This window comes from Gymnoscopelus braueri (genome assembly GCF_963280865.1).
Source record: "Gymnoscopelus braueri genome assembly, chromosome: 12".
NCBI classification, from domain to species: Eukaryota; Metazoa; Chordata; class Actinopteri; order Myctophiformes; family Myctophidae; genus Gymnoscopelus; species Gymnoscopelus braueri.
The window spans coordinates 26,099,769-26,120,908 of NC_137614.1; the positions used below are offsets into that span (position 1 = coordinate 26,099,769).

The following is a 21,140-nucleotide window of genomic DNA, read 5'->3' on the forward strand; positions in this document are numbered from 1 at the left end:
ATAATAAATAATAACTTGAGTTATTTTAAGAGTAGCACATGTCATTCACTGTGTCTTCCACGGTTTTGGCAGCGTGGTGAGGTACACAATGATAAATAGCGACAGTGATAGTTTGCCCACGGCCAAGTAATAGAACATAATGTAATGATGGTGTGATGAGATGTATTTAGGCACAGTATGATGTTTGAAGCCCAGGTGAGCTCTACTTCCCAGTACAGCGTGGCTCCTGAGGAGAAGGCAAAGAGCTGATAGAGAAAGAGAGAGAGGTAGAGGAGGGCATCTCCTGTCTCTGAGTGTTGAGTGGCATTATTTGATGGGTAAAGCACTTAGCTCTCCCCATATAGACGTATTTATAGTATGTCAAATATTGGCGTGTGTTCATTTAAAAATGTTTAAGGTTATAGGGTAATAGTGAGTGTGGTATTTTACAGTGATGATCATTTATAATGGGGTGATTAGTCACTGGACCCAACAGTCAACAGGAGGTTCCCTCATGGATGGACATGCACTTTTTTTCCCCTGCAGAAATGGACCCTCATGAACCCAGAGAGCCAGACAAGACCCAGTAGTGCCCATGTACAATCTGTAAGCTTTGACCAAGTGAGGATTCTTTTCATAGTTTTTCCACTATGAAAATGCCAAAAGATGGCAAGGGTATGGTAACATAGCCTAAATGAAATTCTATACTGGAGTGTTAGACTAGATTGGTTGATCGATTAGACATTCTGAAGGTTAATAGCCATCTTTAGATCCAAATGGATTCTAAAGATGCTTTCTCACCCTGAGTGCGTGCGATGGAACAGACGTCCCAGCTGTTCCTGTGTGGATAGTGAGTCCTACAGTAGGTTGTTTGTACATGGGCTCTACTAGGCCGGCCATATATTTACCATGCTGTGGTAAATGAGTGCATGCATGGCACAGAGTGAGAGAAAGGGGTTCCTCGCCAGGGAGCCCAAGGGGAGAGGAGAGCAGAGGAGACTTTGCCCATGCGGACTTACGCTTTCTATGTCCTTCAAACATTTCATAGGCTGTGTAAAACATCTGAGTCTGTGAGGCTTCTGGAGATGAGGAAGGGGAAGGGAGGGGAGGAGTAAACAGGTAAACTGACAGGTCAGTCTCCGGGTAAAAACGATGGAGAACACTGGCATTGGTGTCCTCTCAAAAGCTCCTCCCACCAGGGCTGACTGGCCAATTGCATCCCCAGGGACAGTACTTTTCTCTCATCCACAAGCTGATTCCCAAAATGCATCACACGTAACATATACAGGACATCAACTTGAATGCAATGGGCACCAACTTTCCATTACCTAATAGGATTTATTTTCTTTTTTCGAATACATTTTTCTATTTCAGATTTGAAGTGAAACCAGCCAATTATCCTTTCGAAATAGACAACCACCATATTCTTCGGTATTATTATGGTTGGTGTAATTGTATTCATAGTTATATGCATTCACACTCACAGACACTTACCTTTGGATGGGTATGTATACCTCTTAGAAAGAAATCTCAAGGGTAACAGGCGCACATCTGGCACACAGTGCACTGAAGTTGTTGGTTAGTCACTTTAAAGAATGCATCCTTCTAACATGGTTATCTCTATGTACTCCATTCTGTACCATTTCTGTCTTCTTGCTCTGTGTCACAGAGGTGGACTGTGGATATCTTAAAAATATACACACCAATTACATGAATCTAGGAGGGATTTCAAACTAGATTTTTTTAGGCATGCTAAAAACATAAAATGTTCAAGTACCCACAGCTTGCTTCTGAGACACAGAGTTAAGTTAAAACAGTACTGTTTTATTATAGTGAGCATTAGTGATGACCATTATATGGGGATAATGCTGGAAAAAAGGTGAAGTGTTCCTTAAGCAGTAACAGAATTAAAATATTTTCTTTACTAAAGTAGATATTTTAGGAAGTAGTTGACAATCCAATTGTGAGAGTGTTGTGGAACACCAGAACAACATCCTTCTATGTTGGGGATCCAACATAGTGCTGTAGGCTTCATAAAACTATGTAAAAACACACATGCACAAAATGAGCATTACTATGCAAAGATCTACAGAGGCAACATGGAGGCATGCGACACCGTCATATGACCATGTATAAATTAAGCAATAAGGAACAGAGAGCCACACAGGACACATGCGGGTTAGTAAAGCAAAACTACATACTTTTCCTTAACAGCTTGTGATGAGCAACAAACAACGTTTGCTGAATGTTATTCAGCTTGTATACAGCTTGTGGAGATGCTGTCTTCAATTAGACATAAAGGCATGTCGACATAAAGCACTCCCACTCATTCATTTGCAAAATTAATTTGGTGAGTAGGTCATTATTTTAATCAAATTATCTTTCACAAAATACTTTCACAGTTAAGATAAATACAATTCATGTGTATATTACATCAGATATGCGTTCTTGAAAAAGAAAAAGTAACAAAATCAGAGGAATATCTTTACAGTAGCACCTTTGGATACAACTCAGTGGTGAAAAAAGTTAAAACAAAAACAAAACAATTGCATAACAGAATCGTAATTCTAGACAACTGGATAAATAAAATGGTTCTAATCATATTTTTTTCTAATTGCATGTGTTAAGAGTAAGTTTCTCTAAAATATAAAGAATAATTTCTTATTCAAACACATTGCAGATTTAAGTAACCTAAATTATTGCTTGATAAAGTCTCCAAATAACCTAAATGTAAACAAACATCATGCAAGGTAATTGCATCAACACGGGCAATTCTCTCAAATCTTTAAACAAAAGAAGTCAATAAATACCAAGTCTTGGAAATTTGGCATATATGATTAACAACATTTTCAGATGTCATATTTCAAATAATCAATAAAAATGTGCCACTGATTTAAACATTTCAGCAATATTACAATATGTAAATAAGAGGTCTATAATGTGCACGTTTAAATTGATTTATGACAGAACTAGCACACAAAACGAAGCATTACATTTTTCTCTTCCATTCCAAGTCAAGTAAATAAATGTTACTATCTAAGTTTAATTAAGGCCTAATATATACTCCGTTGTACAACGGTGTCCTGCGCTAAAAATAACCAATCTACAAGCTCACAACACAATGTACCGTCGTACGACAAATTATAAATCAGACTTAACGATACAGACAACAACAGAAGCCTCACTACAGCTGAAGTTGCTGTGGACCCTCATAACATACAAAGACCTCACTGCAGCGAAGCAGTGATACTCCAGGAGCGTTACAAAAATTCAATCACAGGTTTCACCTGACAATACATGGCTAATAGCACCGTTTTGTTCATCAACATTCATGGGCATCATCAGTCAGGAGAGGGACACGGCAGACAGTGATTGTAAGGAGAATACTGTATGTGGTGGAGCAAATAACATGATGACTAAGTGGGGTTCTTCCGAGTTCTCTTCTCACATGGATACAACTGAAGTCCTCTTTGAATGTCGGCCCCCAGAGTCGCTAAGCACCCATCTCCGTCATCCACATTCCTCATCAACAACCACTACAGCTCGGGAAGGGAAGAAGACCCAGGGTCCCGGAGTAAAAGACAAGACACCCAGATACAAACCGGCCTACAGGTTAAAGGTCTACTGGTAGAAGCCATTAGCAACTACACCAGCAATCAAGGACTGACCAAACCACCACCGATTAATTCAACCCACGTGAGAGAAAGACAGATTATGTAGAAAATAGCACACACAAATCAAAGATAGAGCCACTTAAAGGACCAATCAGTGATCATTTGGCTTTGACTGAGGAGGATGAGAGAATCACCATTGACACAGACACTGTTTTACCTCTTAAAACCACAGACAACAAGCAGACCACTTGAATCCTTGTTAATTGAGGCTAAAACACCATTACAATTAAGCCCACCTTATCCCCCAAAATGTGCTTTCTTAAATTTTAGTATAAGAAAAAAAAAGACCCACAAGCTGTATATTTCTCTATACAAAGTGTAGGAAAATCCAGTGATTAAAGACATACAGTACTCAAGACACATACAAAAGCGTGGGATGGGTAGTCTGATGACATGGTATATGGTATCTAAGCGCAGGGGTGAGTGTCCTCGGGGTTAGATCTAAAGCTTATTTTGCTGTTAACCCATAGCTGAGCAGTGTGCGATGGGAAAAGCAGTCACAACAGGGAAAAGCATGCATCATACCAAGATGAAGGTGGGGGGGTGGGGTTTGGGACGACGACTACGGGAGCTGGTAGGGTGGCAGAGGTCGATGGGTAACGCAATAATGGTGCCTGGGGGTTCACCAACCTGGCACGTAGAGGATGGCAGTGCCCTCGTCCATGGCAAACATGTTGGAGCCTGTGCAGACGTAGACGCCGGCGTCCTCCGGCTGGACATTTTGAATTGTCAGGATGCCGTTGAAGTCCATAGCCCGGTTGGGCAGCTTCCCGTTGCCCTGACGGGTCCATACCAGAGTGTAGGCTGGCGACTGATGAGGGAATACAGTTGTGAGTGAGTGACGTCCCACAACATTTACACTATCTGAATGCCTACCCACACCTACATACTTTGTTGTTCCGTGTTGTCACGCCAAAAATAGCCGATCTACAAGCTCATGCTGCGGTGCGACGTGTTTGGAGCTTGTAGATCTGCTATTTTAGAGTCGTGACACCATCTATGGAGCATAAATGAAGCATCAGTCTTATTAAAGAGTATTACCTTGCTCTTGGCAGTGCAGATGAAGCTGACAGTGGACCCGACCCTCATGGTCTGCGCTTTGGGCTCCTCAACAGTCACCTCAATGGGCTTTGTTGAGACAGCTGGCGAAAAGCAGCAAAGCCATTGTGAGATCACTTTCATGCATAAGGCTATTCTGGTTTACAGACAGATAGGGTCAATAAAACACCAATAATAATAATAAGAGAGCCCATTCAAACGCCTTGCGCAACAAATATTCCAATAGCATTATATAAAATGGTTACACTGATCAAATGTAAAAAACATCTCTTTCTTTTTGCTCAGTTACGTTCTCAAGATTCCCACATTTAAACAAGAGTCGAATGCTGCAGTATGGCAGATGACGTTTTGCAAGCCTGATAAATCAAACATACAGTAATCACATCCGTTCTGCATGACATGATCAGACTCAATTAGGGGCATGTGTGTTGTCTGATTTGTCAAGCTCAATGCTAGGCCTGCAATTCTACATCATCTCGCCCCAGATCACCTGCTCTAAACATGGGGCCCCGGGCTATGCATTTAGATAGCCCTGGGCCCCATTTAGAGTACTGCAATTAAAAGCCACTAAAGGGGAAGCCTATGTGCTTGTGGCACACACACACACACACACACACACACACACACACACACACACACACACACACACACACACACACACCTGAGACGACGATCTCCCGTTGCGCGACTCCTGTTGCTGCTGGTCTGCTGGTCTGGTCTCTGCAGGTACAGACATAGACGCCTGCATCGCTCAGCTGAACATTGGGGAAGTACAGCTCCTCTCCTACACACACACACACACACACACACACACACACACACACACACACACCACACACACACACACACACACACACACACACACACACACACACACACACACACACACACACACACACACACACACACACACACACACACACACAAATAGGGGAAAGATATTCAATTAGCACATAAACGGTCACAAATGTTTTCACGTGATTGTTTTCATAGCTCACAACACTTTTCTTTTTAGAACTTGTCTACACTTATTAACCACATCTAATCACATCTAATCCCATGCAACCACGTGTATGGATACACCCTGTAAAATATCCCACGTTAATTTAACTCAGAGAGCGTATGAATGGAACCATTCCGGGTCCATTTGAACACTTTCTGAGTTAAAAGAACACTGAGGAGTTTAGTGTCATTATGTACCTTGTCTGCGTCGGTCAGCGTAGTTGGAGATGGGGCGTCCATCTTCTCTGGACCAGAAGAAGTAGTGGGGAGGAGAGCCAGTCACCTGACACCTGAGCGTGACGGGGCTGCCCTGGGACACCAGGACCCTCTCCGGGTAAATTCTCACCACCAGCGACCCAGCAGCTCCAGGGGACAAAGGCCATAACAACAGCATCATCATCTGGTATTTTTTCTTTCACCAGCTTTGCAGCTTTTTTGCACAGCTGTAGCTTACGACCCATTAAGACCTGAGATACGATTCCACAAATGTCTTCTAAATCCTAACAGTTTTCTGAAACTTTTTCATGTCAAGGACCCCCAAAATTGTGTATTTGGCCGCAGATTCCCATCTCAAAATATTTTGTTCCAGGGACCCCAACAGAAGCAAAGATTTGAGTTACACATTTTCTCTTTAAAAAAAATACATATTCAAAGATTTGTACAAATCTTCCACGATTTAAAAAAAATAGCAGATCTACAAGATCATAGCGCGGCTCTAGCGCGACTCTGTGCCACGATATGAGCTTGTATATCTGCTATTTTTGAAAGAAATCTAAAATGACACAGATGCGTTTCCCGGTCTAGGGTTAAGGCAATAAGACAGTCTGTGAAATTAGGGGCCTATGTGCTTTATACGTTTTTATAAATATTGAACCAATGAAAACTATTAACAAGAGCTTGTGACTAAATAATTACATTACTACATTGGGTCCATTGTGAACACAGGTTATTTTTTCTGAATAGTAAACATTTTGGACATACAGGGTTTCCACCCGATAGCGAACATAGTACTACATAGTAGGCTTGATTTAACCCTGCAAAAACAGCGGATCTTCAAGCTGCGTTGTATAGCTTGTATAGATGGGTTATTTTTGGTGAGGGACTCCGTCGTAGGATGAAGAATAAATCAGTCAGGGTCTACTCATATTTTGGAACAGGGCAGACTTACTGTTGTATGGGCGACATTTCACTCTGTCTTGTGGGTTGCCAACATATCCAGGGGCACAACTGGAGAGCAGGAGAAATGGAAATATAAGGAACATGTTAAACGGTGATGATGGTGATGGGAAGGCCGTCCACACTACGCACGCTCACAATAGTTATTAACGATAATTATGTGAGCACTGAGCAGCCACACTGATGTTGTCGTTATAGTTGTGGAACCATTATAGTTGTGGAACCGTTATAGTTGTGGAACCATTATAGTTGTGGAACCGTTATAGTTGTGGAACTCTGCCATCCACACTTTCCTGTACTGTTATATATAACTGACCCTAGGTCAGATCTGATGAATATCTTAGTGTTAGGTTGGGTTATCTTACCGTTCACAGATCTGGCCTGTGTATCCGGGCTGACAGGCAGTACACTGGTAGCCTCCATTACCCAGGCTCTCACAGGTAGGGGAGAACCTGTTAATTGGGTTTTACACAAACACACACACACACACACACACACACACACACACACACACACACACACACACACACACACACACACACACACACACACACACACACACACACACACACACACACACACACACACACACACACACACAATGACGTGAAAGTGGAATGACTTCAATGGCCAAAGAAAGTTCTATTGACACAATACATGTATTTGTACAGATTAATTATCTACCTATAAGAATTCAACAAGATATTTTCCATCCCTGTATTGTACAGGGTATAATCATATGCCTCACATCCTGCCACAGAGCTTAAAAAGGTTTAGTGTATGTTATTTGCTATACTAGCTGTCGAGCGAGCGGACTAGAATGCAGCCCAAAATAATAATGAATGCAGGGTCAAACTACGTCAACTTTGACAAACTGTCTCCATATGGCTTTTTATGGCCTCATTGTCAAACCCAATATAAATCAAAACACCAAAAGGTTCAAATGGAGTAAGTGATCATACCAAACTCAGATAAACGTAGGCAAATTAAATTCTCCAGGGTATGTTAATAATGCAGTAAATAAATGTAACTCTAGGAGTGCACACATGGATCAATTAACACTGAGTATTTTATTGTGTATGCAGTATGGAATGGGTAAATATAAGACAAAACTCAATGCACACGCTTATGAGTAGAATGTGTTGTAACAGAGAGTGAGAGAACTTGACACCCAACTTGACGTAGCTATGAGTGAATGTGGCATGTGTAGTTGTTGGTGTCACTGCCAGTACTCACTGGTTGTCGGGGTCAGTGTGAGGGCAGGCGCAGGGCTGGCAGTCTTCTGGGGTGCCAGCAGTGGGGTCGCCAAAGAAGCCGGGGGCACACTGCTCACACAGTTCACCCTGAGTGTTGTGCAGGCAGCTCTGGAAATGAACGGGGCATCGTACAACATTTAGGAATCAACACTCACTGTGACTATAATTACTGTTATGACTATAAATCCATATTCAATATGCACTGCAGCTTGAAAACAGGATATGTGGCGTGTCATACCGTACAGATGCCAGTCTCAGGTTGGCAGGAGTCCGAGTGCCCGTTGCATTCGCAGAGCTCACAGTGGCCCAGGTACAGACCACCTCCAGTGCGGGTATAGCTAGGGGCACAGTCCTGGTGTGATACATCATAAACAATAGATTAGAAAAGCAGAAAACAAAATAAAAGAATTGAATTCACACCACACTCATCCGGCCTCTAATGAAGAATCCAGCGAATAACTTCTCACCTGGCAGGAGAGACCCTGGTACCCGGGTGGGCATCGGCACTGCTCCACCTCAAGGGCCTGCGCCAAGCCACTGTAGTTGGGCACCGCCACCTCCATGCTGACGTCAGAGATACTGGAGGAGCGCATCTCGCTGGAGTAGGAAGCCCGGATCAGGATGTCATCCAAGTCAGCCAGCACCATCATCAGGTGCTCCCGTGTGGCTGGCATGCCATCAGGACGCTGCCAGTGTTCCTATATACAGTGCAAAGAAGAGCATTAATATCATGTAATATGAAAGAAAATAATGTTCATCTGTGTTCTTATTATGGTAAGATTAGTTCTAAACTGAAGTAAAACTCATAATTATTTATACATATTAGTTGCAAGCTGTAAATAGCAAACCTACAAGCTCTGAGCTTCTAGATATGCTATTTTATACTGCAACTTAAGCAATATCATGAGTAAATGGTTGAACCACTCACCTCTCTGAAGACCATCTCAAACTGTCTCCGGCTGCCCTGCTGTCTGCCCTGCCATGGCTGACGAGCCACCAGTGTGATGTCATTACCCTACCAAGAACAACAATAACAACCACTGGCGGGTGAGTACACAGAATGAATGCAAGTAACCACAGCTATGACAAACGAGGCGGTACTCATGTGTGCTTACGATAATCTGAACGTCAGCGTCATCGAGTAGCGTTCCCCTCGGACCAGCCACATAGGAGATGGTGTACTTCAGCTTACCACCATAAGAGCCCACCTAATACATGAAAGCAAAGAAGAAATTTGATCACCTGTCTGAAATACAGAAAATGAAGTATTGCTGCAGACTGCAGCGTTTATTATACGCTAGAAGTGAATGTGTCAAATGCACACCTCAGAATTACACCTTCTCATCAGTGAAGATAATAACTTAATTTGGTGGGATTGTGAAATTCTCTGTGTACTGTAATCTGTTGCATTAATCATACAATTCCCCATCAATTCCCCATCTTTCAAGTGATATATTACAATAAGAATGACCAAAAAGAGCTATCTCCAGTACACGTTACGTACAAACCAACCATGACGTGTCCTCTGACATTTTGTCTTTCTGAATTGTGGTGGGAGTTAAAAGGTCCCTAAACGTAATTTCCATTCAGTTCGAAATCCCTGACAAATCTAAGTGATGTTTGACCGTCCCACTGATTATACGGATAGTCCGGAGCAGTGCACACGTATGATTACAGACAAATACTGTAAACACCAGGTCCAGAAGACACCACAGGGGATTGTGGCTAATCCTGCTTTGTGGGCTCCGTGGGGGTGACCGCAAAGTCAGGACGGGTGTGTGGAAGAGAGGGAGGAGGTCAGGGAATTACAGGGATGGAGTGATGGAGAGAGAGGTGAGTGGGTATGGGGGCACGATTATGTCGGACAGGTAGAGGGGCTCAGAGGGCAAACTGTGGCATGGTCATTAATATCGAGGAGCAGAGTATCATGGGTATTGTCTTGGACTTCCACGGGTTAACCCAGAGGTTAGACTTGGAGGGAGGGGCGCAGAGACCCCGTTGCCATGGTTACCTTATCCCCCGTGAACTGTGCTGGGAGCCGCCAGTAGAGGAGGTCGTCCGGGTGCAAGCTGAAACCTTTGTAGACCAGAGCATACTGAAGTACAGGAGGAAGAAGCAGAACAGAGTAAGCCACAGGGAGACAGCGAGAGAGAGAGCGAGAGAGAGAGAGAGAGACACACACACACACACACACACACACACACACACACACACACACACACACAGTATCAGTGTTCATTTAACTCAGACGAGTGTACAGATGGAACCAAATGGATTGGTTCCATTCGTACACTCTTCGGAGTTAAAGTAAAACTAGATTTTACTGTGTACCAAAGAGATAAGCAGACAAGGAGACAGTGCAAGCAGGCAAGCATAGCAGAAAGTAGACTGAGGCAAAAATCCTGAGTGTTCATCTTACACTTTACTTTCAGTGTTACGTTGACACCCAGGATTTTACTGTGTAAAATCAAGGAAGCCTTCAGCACATTATGGCTGACAGACAGCTTTCCACTTAATGCACTGTACACGTCTCCTCGTACTAGTGCTACTGAAGTGCACGTGATGTTGTCTCCTGAGCAGCAGTTTAATGATATAGTGCAAGTCACACCGTGCTTTGGCCAACCGAAAAACTAAACAAAAAGAAAAACAACAAACAATATTCTACTGTCAATAATGTGAAAATGACAGCTTTGGGTCATGCTTTCAATAAGAGGCTGTGCTTTCAAACCAGTCAATGGTGTAATTACAGACAATTGTAAAACCAGTGTTACTCTCGAAGTGGACGATTGCAGTGCTCTCCTTTAACAGCAATTAGCAGGCACCCTGTGCTTACAAAAGGAAAATGCCACCTTGTGAAATTGCTCGAAACGTGATCATTTTCCCTCAATAACTTTTCCTCTTTTCTTTTTATAAGTAAAATGGATTGCATTTTAACAGGACTTCGATAAACCCCATTACACAACAATGCTGCCTGTGATGAATACAGATTAAACATTAACCGGCCCGTGCAATCCGTTGTTAATTAACTTTGCAATTACTCCATCACACAGAGGGTGGCAGTTTCCTATGTGTGTGCCAAGGGCAGGGATGTGCACTCAATGAGTCAGTTGGTCAGAGAGACAGCCTTGTACCTTGCTGCTGGCCCCTGAGGCACCAGGCGAGGTCTTGCTCACTACGTTCTTGCTCTGTTGACTCTATAGGAATCAGTGGCAGGGCCCAAGCCGGGCCGGGCCCGAATACAAACACAACCGGTCAAAAATGTCAAACCAAGATAAGATACATCTAAACTAAACCAAAAAAACAAACAAAAAAAACAATGAATGAACCTCTCTTAGTCTGGGACAGAGTATATTATACCTGGAGCTGGGGAGCATGGCCTGGGGAAGAGGGTTGGGGCCTGCTTGGTCTAACAGAGGAGGGGATACTGGATGGGGGGGAGGGGGGGCTCAGGTTACGTAAAGACTGGCGGTCTTTACGTAGAGAGGAGGAAGAAGATGAGGAATCTGGGACCCGAGACGAGGAGGAGGAGGAGGAGGCACCGGCGTTAGAGAGGATGGCCCAGACCTCATCGTCCAGCTGCCTGACGTCGTCCTAGGGAGGGCGGTGGAGGGGAGCGTGGGGGCACAGAACACATTAACCACAGGGACCGGTCCAGATAAAGGAGGCGGGGCATAACAGTCGGGGCAAGACTCCACAAGGAGATCTCCCACGATGCAATGTTGCACGCTCAAGGTGCACCGGGGGGGTGTGCTGTAATTAGGTGGACATGCCGTGTCATGCTCGTATCCAAGTCTACAGGCCTCCTTGTATACATAAACAACAGTCGGGCTTCTGTGCTCCTAAAATACGGGATTGCGTATATGTAAACACAAACAAAACATTAGCACACGTCTATAATTAAGACAACAACGGTGCCTCTTGTGGTTATAGAATAAATAAACGTTACATGCCATCTGACTTGCATTGGGAAACACACATGCACGACACCCACGCACAATTTCTCACAACATGCTGCTGCTTTCATTTAAAAACTTCGCCCTGGAAATGTCTTGGCAACGCACGTGCGTAAAAGTTATCGGTGTGTTAGTTAGAGGATGCTACCAGAGACCAAACGGTGGTTGAATTATTCTCATTAGGCGTGCTAGTCTTGTCAATGGGTGGCAACCGCAGTCTGCAGTGGAGTGCGTTTAACAAATACCTGTCTAGCTCTTTTGGATCTGGAGGTGCCTTTACGCTCAGAGGCCATTAGATTCCATATGGAAGCATCCTTCCTTAGCTCCTCTTCCGGCAAGTACGAGTCACTCTAGTGATGTGGATAAAGCAAGCAACCCTCGTGATCACATTCCTTGCCATTGAGCCGATGGCATTTGGGAGTTGAAGTTGTTATTACAGTTGGTCAAAGATGAAAGCATACAGTATAACACTCCTTCACAGTCCAAACAAGACTCGTTCATGTCATAGAGGCTATAGAGCAGAATGCATTTTTGGTTCATGAAACCCACTGCAGTGGAATAGTTCACATTAGACAGAAACTCCCTGTAGTTGCAAACTACAGGAAATCCATGCTTCTAATGCAAAATCCATGTATGCATAGTTTTCCACGGTGTAAACACACATTTTAAAATTCACTTTCCAAATCACAGCAATCGTTATGAAACGTGCAAATGAACGCTGCACTAGGCTTTACCTGCTCTGCTCGTTTCATGCGAGCATAAGGATCCTATAAAGAATGAACAGGCAAATACAAAAACATGGGAGAGCTAAGTTAAATACCTTGAGACTGTATGCAGTTCTTTTGAAAATAACACAGCGATTGCACACGCACATATAGAGACAGACATTTGCATGGAGGTAGGCAGGAAAATGGACAGGTTTGAAAAGGAAAGAAGGTTTTTGCATTGAAGACAGGCAGTTCGAGAAGCTGTAAGAACAGGTGGAGAAGTTCTGGTCCAGCTCACATTGCACCCTTTAAACCCTATACTTTGTTACTACCGGATTCACATGAGTCTATACTAGGCCCCCTTCTGTTTTTTCCCTACACTAAACATCATAACCAAAAATAGCCAATCTACAAGCTCACAACGTGTCGCAACGCCACGAGTTGTGAGCTTGCAGATCGGCTCTTTTACTGTAATTAAGTCCCTGTGGCACTGACCTTGTCTCCCTGATAAGCCCCTGGTAGCTGCCAGTAGTGAGGCTCCTGTCCCAGGTAGTCAAAGTTGCTGTAGGAAAGCTGAGTGCCCTCAGTGGAAACCTCCACAGTGAAGCCAGTGGAGATACGGTTGGTGCGCTGCCGGTTCACCAGAGCATATCCCTGGAAGTTCCCAGGACTAAAGACAGAGGACACCTGGAGGGAGACATACAAACAATCCACTCGAGTCTTTGGGAACACAAAGGCAACCTCAACAGAATATCACAGAGCTAGACTTAGCTAGCAAGACAGAAACTTTTTACTTCTAAGACATTTTACCAGGCTCTTCACAGACTGTAATTAATTTTTGTTTAGTGTTTACCACAACAGATTTGACTTCAATTCAGAAATATTAAACACTTTAACTCTGACGTTCCTATTTTGGGCATGTCATTTTCGAACATTTCCAAAAATGGTACAACACATCACGATGTAGCGTGTTGTTTGCTTGCAGATTGGCTATTTTCAAAACATTGACTTTACTTATTGAAAATTTCTTAAAATAGTGCTTAATTGGTTAAGAAGTGTAGGGTTACTAATCAATTATAAAGCTGGCTCCCATCTACGAAATCATTTCTGTATGGACAGTGTATGTGTTCACAAAACTAATAAATAAACCTAGTTTAATCATGTGCTCATTATAGAAATGTTTGCTATTATAATGCATAATACAAGCACAGAATATATGTAATTACTCACAGTTTACTCTTTAAATAGAAATCCCAACAACTGCTCCAGAGCCTGTTCAGTTAAGCAGTGTTTATTTAACTATTTCCCCTGTTGGTCTCAACAAAATGCACTAATTGCCCTCAGGGGTAAAATCAACTGTGCCAAGACACTCCTATGTGGGCATTTATTGTTTCAATAAAAATTCATTACCAAACAGAATGAATACAAAGCAGCATAGTCTTTCCTGTGAGAGGAAGCTCACTGTAGCGGCCGTACGCAGTGCAAGCTACTCAACTGTTTGCCTCAGGGAGAGTCTGAGACAAGAGCCAAAAGTTACTACTGCAAGATATTGCTTAGCATCAAAGAGTGAAATCAGAGCAATAATTGCCAGTGTGTGTCATCACAAGAGATATCAGCCCATCGTGCTGCAAGCATTATTGATGGATATGGTCGGGCTGGCTGTGAATGACTCAAAGATGGCCTATGAGTACTGTGTATCATTTGAGGAACAGCAGAGCCCAATTTAGACCACCTCCCTGCCCTGCTTATTTTGTTTTAGCTCACTTGGGAATATCATTACCAGACTGCCAGATAACCTTGTGCTAACTTAAGAGCATGCTTGTGGGTCAGTTGTTACAGTTGATTAAGAGAGCCCTTGTTTACTTATTAACTATACCGTGGTTCTGCTAGGACATGACTGGCCCAACACTTGCAGGTCTTACCAGGTCTCTATAGTATGTGGAACTGAAGCACTGCTGGGTGACACCCATACAGAAACACGATAGGCAGCCATCTTTGTTGTCAGGGCTCAGGTGGAACATTCCAGGCTTGCAATTGGAGCAAGATGGGCCCTCAACATTCATCTGGAGTGCAACATCAATGGCATGTGATTAGAAGGAGTACAATTCAGTACAGAGTGGACTAGTTGTTAACTTGATATCAAATGATAAGAAATGCATAATTGTATAGGTTTGCTTACTTTACAGCGGCATGAACCTCCATTGCAGCCTTCACTTCCTCTCTGGTCACAGTTGTAGCAGTTACCTGTAACAGGCCATTAGAACAGACATTATTACTTCACATACTGGTTCTCTGCAACACAATGTCAGAGTTACATCTTATCTCAAGCCCAAATTACTGACTCAGAGGAATCTGGACTTTGCAAATGAAAACATGACTAAATCCTGGCATGACTTCAGTCATTTGCTCAGAATAATCTACGTACCATTGACTTCATTGTCTCCATTGCCAACAACACACCTCTGTCCAAGAGTGGGATTTCCAGTATATCCTGAAGCACATCTGAAATGAAAAATAGCCTGCTTGTTAAAGTAAATATTTTTCCATCAAGAAGGATACACATTTTTTTGAACCAAAGAACAATGAGGCAGGAAACTGGGAAGTCTGCAAGAAGCGATACATTTGGTAAAACATGTCCTTAAGAGAACCCTCATATTCCTCAGTAGTAGCCATAAATAATTAACCATGGCCATGGTTACTAAGACAATGCGCATCCAAACTAAACAACTATAACAGCCAGTACATATGAAAATGGAGTTTTCCCAAAAAGAAAAGAACAAAATATTGCTAGCATTGGAGATGGATGAAGCATGACCAATGCTAAAACACTCAACATGTGTGAAACCAGTGAACTACAGGTGGAACTGAGGAAGCCCTTTGCACAGCAACATCAAAGGCAATCAGAATATCTTCACCAGAATGGAACAAATGCTTAAACGAATGCTTCACAAACACAGAATTGAATTCAGCAGAAAACAGAGATGAGCAGAAGTTAATGTGATTTGCAGAGGAACAAGGGGAAACGGGCTAAAACCGCTGCAGAGCTGGCATTTTATCTATGCTAATATGAGTCAGTAAAGCAATGCATCCATAACCCAAGCAAGCAATGGCACCAACCACCGAAACGAAACACAAAGGCTGCTTCAGCTTGTAGATCCCTGCAGGCTGCCCCAACAACAGTTGTTCTCAGTATTACCTTACCTGTCCTCTTGCAGGTCCACAGGTCAACAGCCAACAAACTGCTTCAAGGGGACTTCAATGCTACAGACTTGCTTTGGGAAAAGCTTTCCAAGTCTTATCTTTTTGAAATGTCTAACTTTTTTTCCTAGCCATATAATTAATGTTGTTTTACAGCTTTAGAGAAAAGGGTTATAGGCCGCAATCAATTCTACATCAAAACAGATACATATTTAAACAACAAAGCCTAAATGAAAGACAGAAAAATACAGATCTATTTCATGATAAACACTTATAACACTAAAAAATATATATAATATTAATACAAACGCACAGAACAGAAAATGTAATTTCTCCTTAAGATGAGACGGCTACAGAGTGTTAAAGGTAGGGTAAGTGATTTTCTTTGGTTAGAATAAGTGTTAAATAGCTCTATATTCTGATAGTACTCATTGCTATAGAGTGTTTGTTCAGTAAAAGGAGTCTCCTTGTCTCTCCAGTTCTTTATAAAACAGAAAATGCATTTTCGTTTCAGTTTCAGTTTAATTTCCAATTTTATCCAATCAGGATAGAGAACTCAATCAGGATATAGATTAAACAAGTGAAATTGGAAGTGATGACACAAAAAAATTAGCAGGCAAAATTGGAACCGGAACACTATAAAAATGAAGCTTAAAAATGGGTACTTTCTCCTGATTGGCTGAGATATTGACACCTACCGGAAAATGTATTTTCTGTTTATTAAAGAGCTGGAGAGACATGGAGACTCCTGTTACTGAACAAACACTCTATAGCAATGATTACTATCAGAATATAGTGCTTTAACCTTTTAACAAAATACTTTTTGTTTTAACCCAAAAATATCACTTACCCTACCTTTAGGTGGTGGATCAATAATGTGGAATTTATCACTTTGGGAAGGGTTATTTTCAAAACTTGAAAACCTGAATAAATCAAAAGCGCCAGGCCTCTTTTAATCCTGTGTCTTACAAAAACCTTGTATCTCCAATTTTACCATTTTACATTTTCATACAGAGGCTGACATCATCCACATCAACAGGCAGGGCATGTGTCATGCATGTGGGGGAAATTAATCAAAGCACAAATACAACACAAGCTGTATAACATATGGGTGTCCCAAAAAAAAAGAAAAAAAAGATTATGCAATATTACTCTTACTGAAGAGTAGACAACTTGGAAGTACAAGGTCTTTACTGGACACCAACCACTGTACTCTGTAAGACATCTGCAGTATGAAACAGACCTGTTGGTTTAAGATATGACGCCCTGATGATGGTGTGTCATATCTGAACAGACAGTGTACGCCGGTATGAATCATGTAAAATCTGAGGTAGTCTTTCCAGAAGTAAACAAATGCAATGTAATGTATAAACATGAAGAGGTACGACTGCAATGCTGTCTTAAAGAGGTGGTGCCATGGTTTTGCACTTTTTCTGTTTTTCATGTGTCTATGAGGTTGATAGAACTTCATTAAGCCCCCTGGTGGTGTTTTAATGGTGTTTTATGTCTTCTCTGACTATTTTGAGTTTTTACCTGGAGGATGAAACCTTGAGGGTCAAACGTGCCAATAGAGAAACAGCGCTTTAGTGACATAGTAAAAACATACCCTCCCCCTCATTATCATAACACAACAGGTGTGGGCATGAGGAGGAGGAGGGACTAGGACAGGTGGGTGGTGCTAAGGTGGTGGAGGAGGTGCTAAGGTGAGAACCAGGTATACTTAATGAACTGGAGGCGTGCCCACATAAAAACATAATTTTAACAATTTCTGTACACTTTTTTGAAAAAAATCTTCCTCCTAATATAACCATAATACCTGATGATTATGTTTTAGGGGGGGGGATCACTGAAAATCACGGCACCCCGTCTTTAAGCAAAGTTTTGTGTAATGCTCTGACCACCTGAGTACACACTACACAGGTGTACCTTTTTAAAGATTTATTTTCAGCATTTTTTATGCTTTACTATAGATAGATCAGTATACAGAGACAGGAAACCAAGGGCAAGGAGAAGACGGGGGGCGTGTTCGAACCCAGGTTTTTGGGCTCACAAGGAGCATATGGTCTGTGCACCAAACTGGCTGAGCTGACAAGCACCCCACAGGTGCACCTCTTCAATCAATCAGTTCAATAACTTCCTTTCAAATAATACAACAGAATAAGAAATGACTCCCTTCATAGTAACAGAGATATCTGGACAGGAAATGATATAAATAGTAGAGGTTCGGGCCGCTATGCGACCCTCACATCTAGAGTTCGGGCTGCTACACGGCCCTCACACCTACGTTGCACCGCCGATCCGACTGATAAGCCCATATATGGAGATCTCTGTATCTGTCAGTCCTTGTCCCTTTATGCCCATATATGGAGATTTCTGTATCTGTCAGTCCTTGTCCCTTTTATGCCCATATATGGAGATACCTGATGTAATCAGTATATGCCCATATATGGGCATGGCCCCTTTTGTTCCCATATGGAGCTGCCTGATTTGTTTGCGCTTGATGCCATGACGACACATTGAGGTTAGACAACACACTCCATATTTGGGCGTAGCTGCATTGGGAACTCCTTATATGGTTATGGCTGAGTCATGGTGACATGAGTGTGACGTCAGAGGTCCGGCCGGCCGGCCCTCCCTCAAGCCAATTTTAATATAGGATGATAAAATATGAATAAAATAGATAAGACACAACATAACATAACGACACAACATAAGACACAAAAACAAATAAATGAAAAAATACTACTAATAAAATACAAAAAAGCATTCCCTAGTCATCAGGGATAATCCTGATAGGAATGGCCAGCCTTCCCAAGACAACATGTAGAGATCCGTCTTGCCTTGCCTTTGTTAACTTATGGTCTCCTTTCAAAAGCTTTAGAAGGTCCACAACATTGGCATTAACCCTAGACTTCTTCTTCTTCTTCTGCTGCTGTTTTTTTTTAGAGGAAGGTTGGGATTTCCCTTTTGTTGTCGTCTTGGGCAGCTTCGTAGTAGTTTCAGCTGTAGCTTTAGTTGTAGTTACAGTGGTTGGTGTTGATGTAACGGTGACCGTCGAATTTTGGGAGGTCAGGTTTTTGTGAGATGATGCAACCAATTTATGGGCGTTGCGCTGAGTTTTTCTCATGGGTTGCTTGGCACTGCCCTGGTTTGGTTGAGGCAATGTTCTAGAAACAGCTGCATTGTTCACACCCTGCTGAACCTTCTTTGTGGCTGGTGCATCCGAGCTCAAAGAAGGTCTTTTTGGAGCAGCATTCGTCCCATTAGCCTGGATTTGACGCTTAGGTGGGTTTTTAGGTGCATTTGTTGCCGGTTTGTTTTTATGAGACGGAGGTTCAAGTTGATATTTAGAAGTCGCCCTCTCTTCAATAGCTTGCTTTGGTTTCACTTGCCGTGGCTTTGAAGCACGCTCAGCTGTTACAACAGGCTTCCTGCTTGCTGGTGGCTTTGTTTCTGGCTTCACTGTAGCCTGCGGTTTAATTCTAGAACTAATCCTGGGTTTACTCAGGGTTGTCTGTAACTTAGGTGCTGACTGGGTTGGGACTTGACTCTTGGATGAGCTAGTGACCAATTTGACCTTCACTGTCTTTCTGACTGGTTGGGATGTTGACGTAGTGGCGGCTGACGTCTTGGGTCTCTCATCTCTTGGAAAAGTTCGTTTGGATTTGCTTGCGGGGAGACGTGGTGTGGGTAAACTTTTGGGCACAGTGGCTCTGTTCGTTAGAGGCTTTGTCACTGTTGTAATTCTGATTGTAGGATGTGGAGTTGTAGGTGCCGAGGTCGGTCTTCGGACATTGAGCACGGGCAGAGCTCTCCTCTCTTGGGGCGAGCGGGAGGTGTGTTTGGTGCGTTTGATCTTGTTCATCTCCTGAGCCAGGGCTGTGAAGCCATCAATGAGGATCTCCAGCCTTCCCTCCAGCTTGCTCAGACGGAACTCCATGTCCGTGTAACTACTCTCCAGTTCCACAACCTTCTCCTTCTTCTCGGCAGCTGGCTTTAAGGCGAGCAACTTATCTAGCTTGGCACTGAGGAGGCTCTGATGTTCCTGCATGGCGTGGATACTCTCTTTCATATCGAGGGTGTTGCTCTCCAGCATGCTCAGGCGCTGGTTGAAGGTGTTGAGGTGCATCCGGAGCAGGTGCTGAAAGCTGGAGTGCCTGTCTTCTGGACTGGCGGTGAATCGGGGAGGCAGCCTGGGCACTGATCTATTGGGGGTGACCGGGATCAGTGCTGATCCGGATGTTGATGTGGTGATCATGGAGCGGGTGGTGCGTTGGACAGAAGCAGTGGGTCGTGGACTCATGGCGGTAGAGCGGGTGGTGCGGATGGCAGAAGCAGTAGGTCGCACAGTTGCGGGGGTGGAGCGAGTGGTGCTGATGACAGAAGCAGTAGGTCGCACAGTTGCGGGGGTGGAGCGGGTGGTGCGTATGACTGCAACTGTTCCTATGCTCTTGGGGCTCGCGTGGTCCACTCGTACTCGTACTCGTACTCGTCATCATCATCGTCGTCTCCGCTGTAGTCTGGCAGTATTTCCTTCTCCAAGCTGAAGTTGAACACCGCTTCAGCACCACATCCCAAGGGCAGGAAGCCCTCTAACTGTCCATCCTCAAGAGGATCCCCGCAACTGTTTGCAGATGTCGTCTCTTTTCTTAATGTCAAAACAGTAGAATCAGACATGGTGCAGGCAGATACACCGTAAAATCCGAACTGTTAACATTTAAATGAACACTTCGGATTTTACTGTGTAGGATAAAATAATGACGATAATGATAAACAAAGGCAAATCTCATCTCATAACCCAAATCACCGCACCATCTTTGCCCGTAGGGCAGCAAAGATTCATCAGACAAACAGGACCTCATAAATGTCATGTCTACATTTATGCCCCAGCACATACCATTGGTCTCTCTGTGTAAACACAGATCACACTGGCCAATGGCGTCAGACTTCACTACTGGCAAAGTGCAAAGCTTTAACAGAAAGCACTCTCTGAGTAGGCTTTAATAAGAAGGCAAAAGCAGAGCAAAGCAAAAGTACAATGAGCAAAAGGTTTCCTCAGAAAAATTTTTTTTGTTGCAAACTGGCTTGACAAGGCAAGTGCAAAAATAATGTCGACACAGGTTTAGACCCTATATA

At 43.1% G+C, this 21,140-nt stretch overlaps 1 protein-coding gene across 14 annotated transcripts in view; it reads right to left on the minus strand.

Annotated features, from left to right (window-relative positions):
- Positions 1-21,140, minus strand: part of hspg2 (heparan sulfate proteoglycan 2) — a 105,011-nt gene that overhangs the window by 27,730 nt on the left and 56,141 nt on the right. For 7 of the 14 annotated variants that reach the window (XM_080445710.1, XM_080445720.1, XM_080445715.1 and 4 more), the window contains 21 exons: positions 15,232-15,308; positions 14,986-15,050; positions 14,729-14,869; positions 13,302-13,493; positions 12,834-12,866; positions 12,345-12,449; positions 11,504-11,737; positions 11,278-11,340; positions 10,158-10,241; positions 9,262-9,354; positions 9,075-9,161; positions 8,614-8,844; positions 8,385-8,498; positions 8,127-8,254; positions 7,256-7,342; positions 6,883-6,941; positions 5,913-6,077; positions 5,374-5,496; positions 4,695-4,795; positions 4,284-4,464; positions 999-1,058 (listed from right to left, as the gene is read on the minus strand). In XM_080445710.1, coding sequence (XP_080301836.1) covers positions 999-1,058; positions 4,284-4,464; positions 4,695-4,795; positions 5,374-5,496; positions 5,913-6,077; positions 6,883-6,941; positions 7,256-7,342; positions 8,127-8,254; positions 8,385-8,498; positions 8,614-8,844; positions 9,075-9,161; positions 9,262-9,354; positions 10,158-10,241; positions 11,278-11,340; positions 11,504-11,737; positions 12,345-12,449; positions 12,834-12,866; positions 13,302-13,493; positions 14,729-14,869; positions 14,986-15,050; positions 15,232-15,308 — 2,423 coding nt within the window. The remainder of the gene's footprint in view (positions 1-998; positions 1,059-4,283; positions 4,465-4,694; positions 4,796-5,373; positions 5,497-5,912; positions 6,078-6,882; positions 6,942-7,255; positions 7,343-8,126; positions 8,255-8,384; positions 8,499-8,613; positions 8,845-9,074; positions 9,162-9,261; positions 9,355-10,157; positions 10,242-11,277; positions 11,341-11,503; positions 11,738-12,344; positions 12,450-12,833; positions 12,867-13,301; positions 13,494-14,728; positions 14,870-14,985; positions 15,051-15,231; positions 15,309-21,140) is intronic. The other 7 variants (XM_080445714.1, XM_080445722.1, XM_080445716.1 and 4 more) reach the window with 6 other exon arrangements.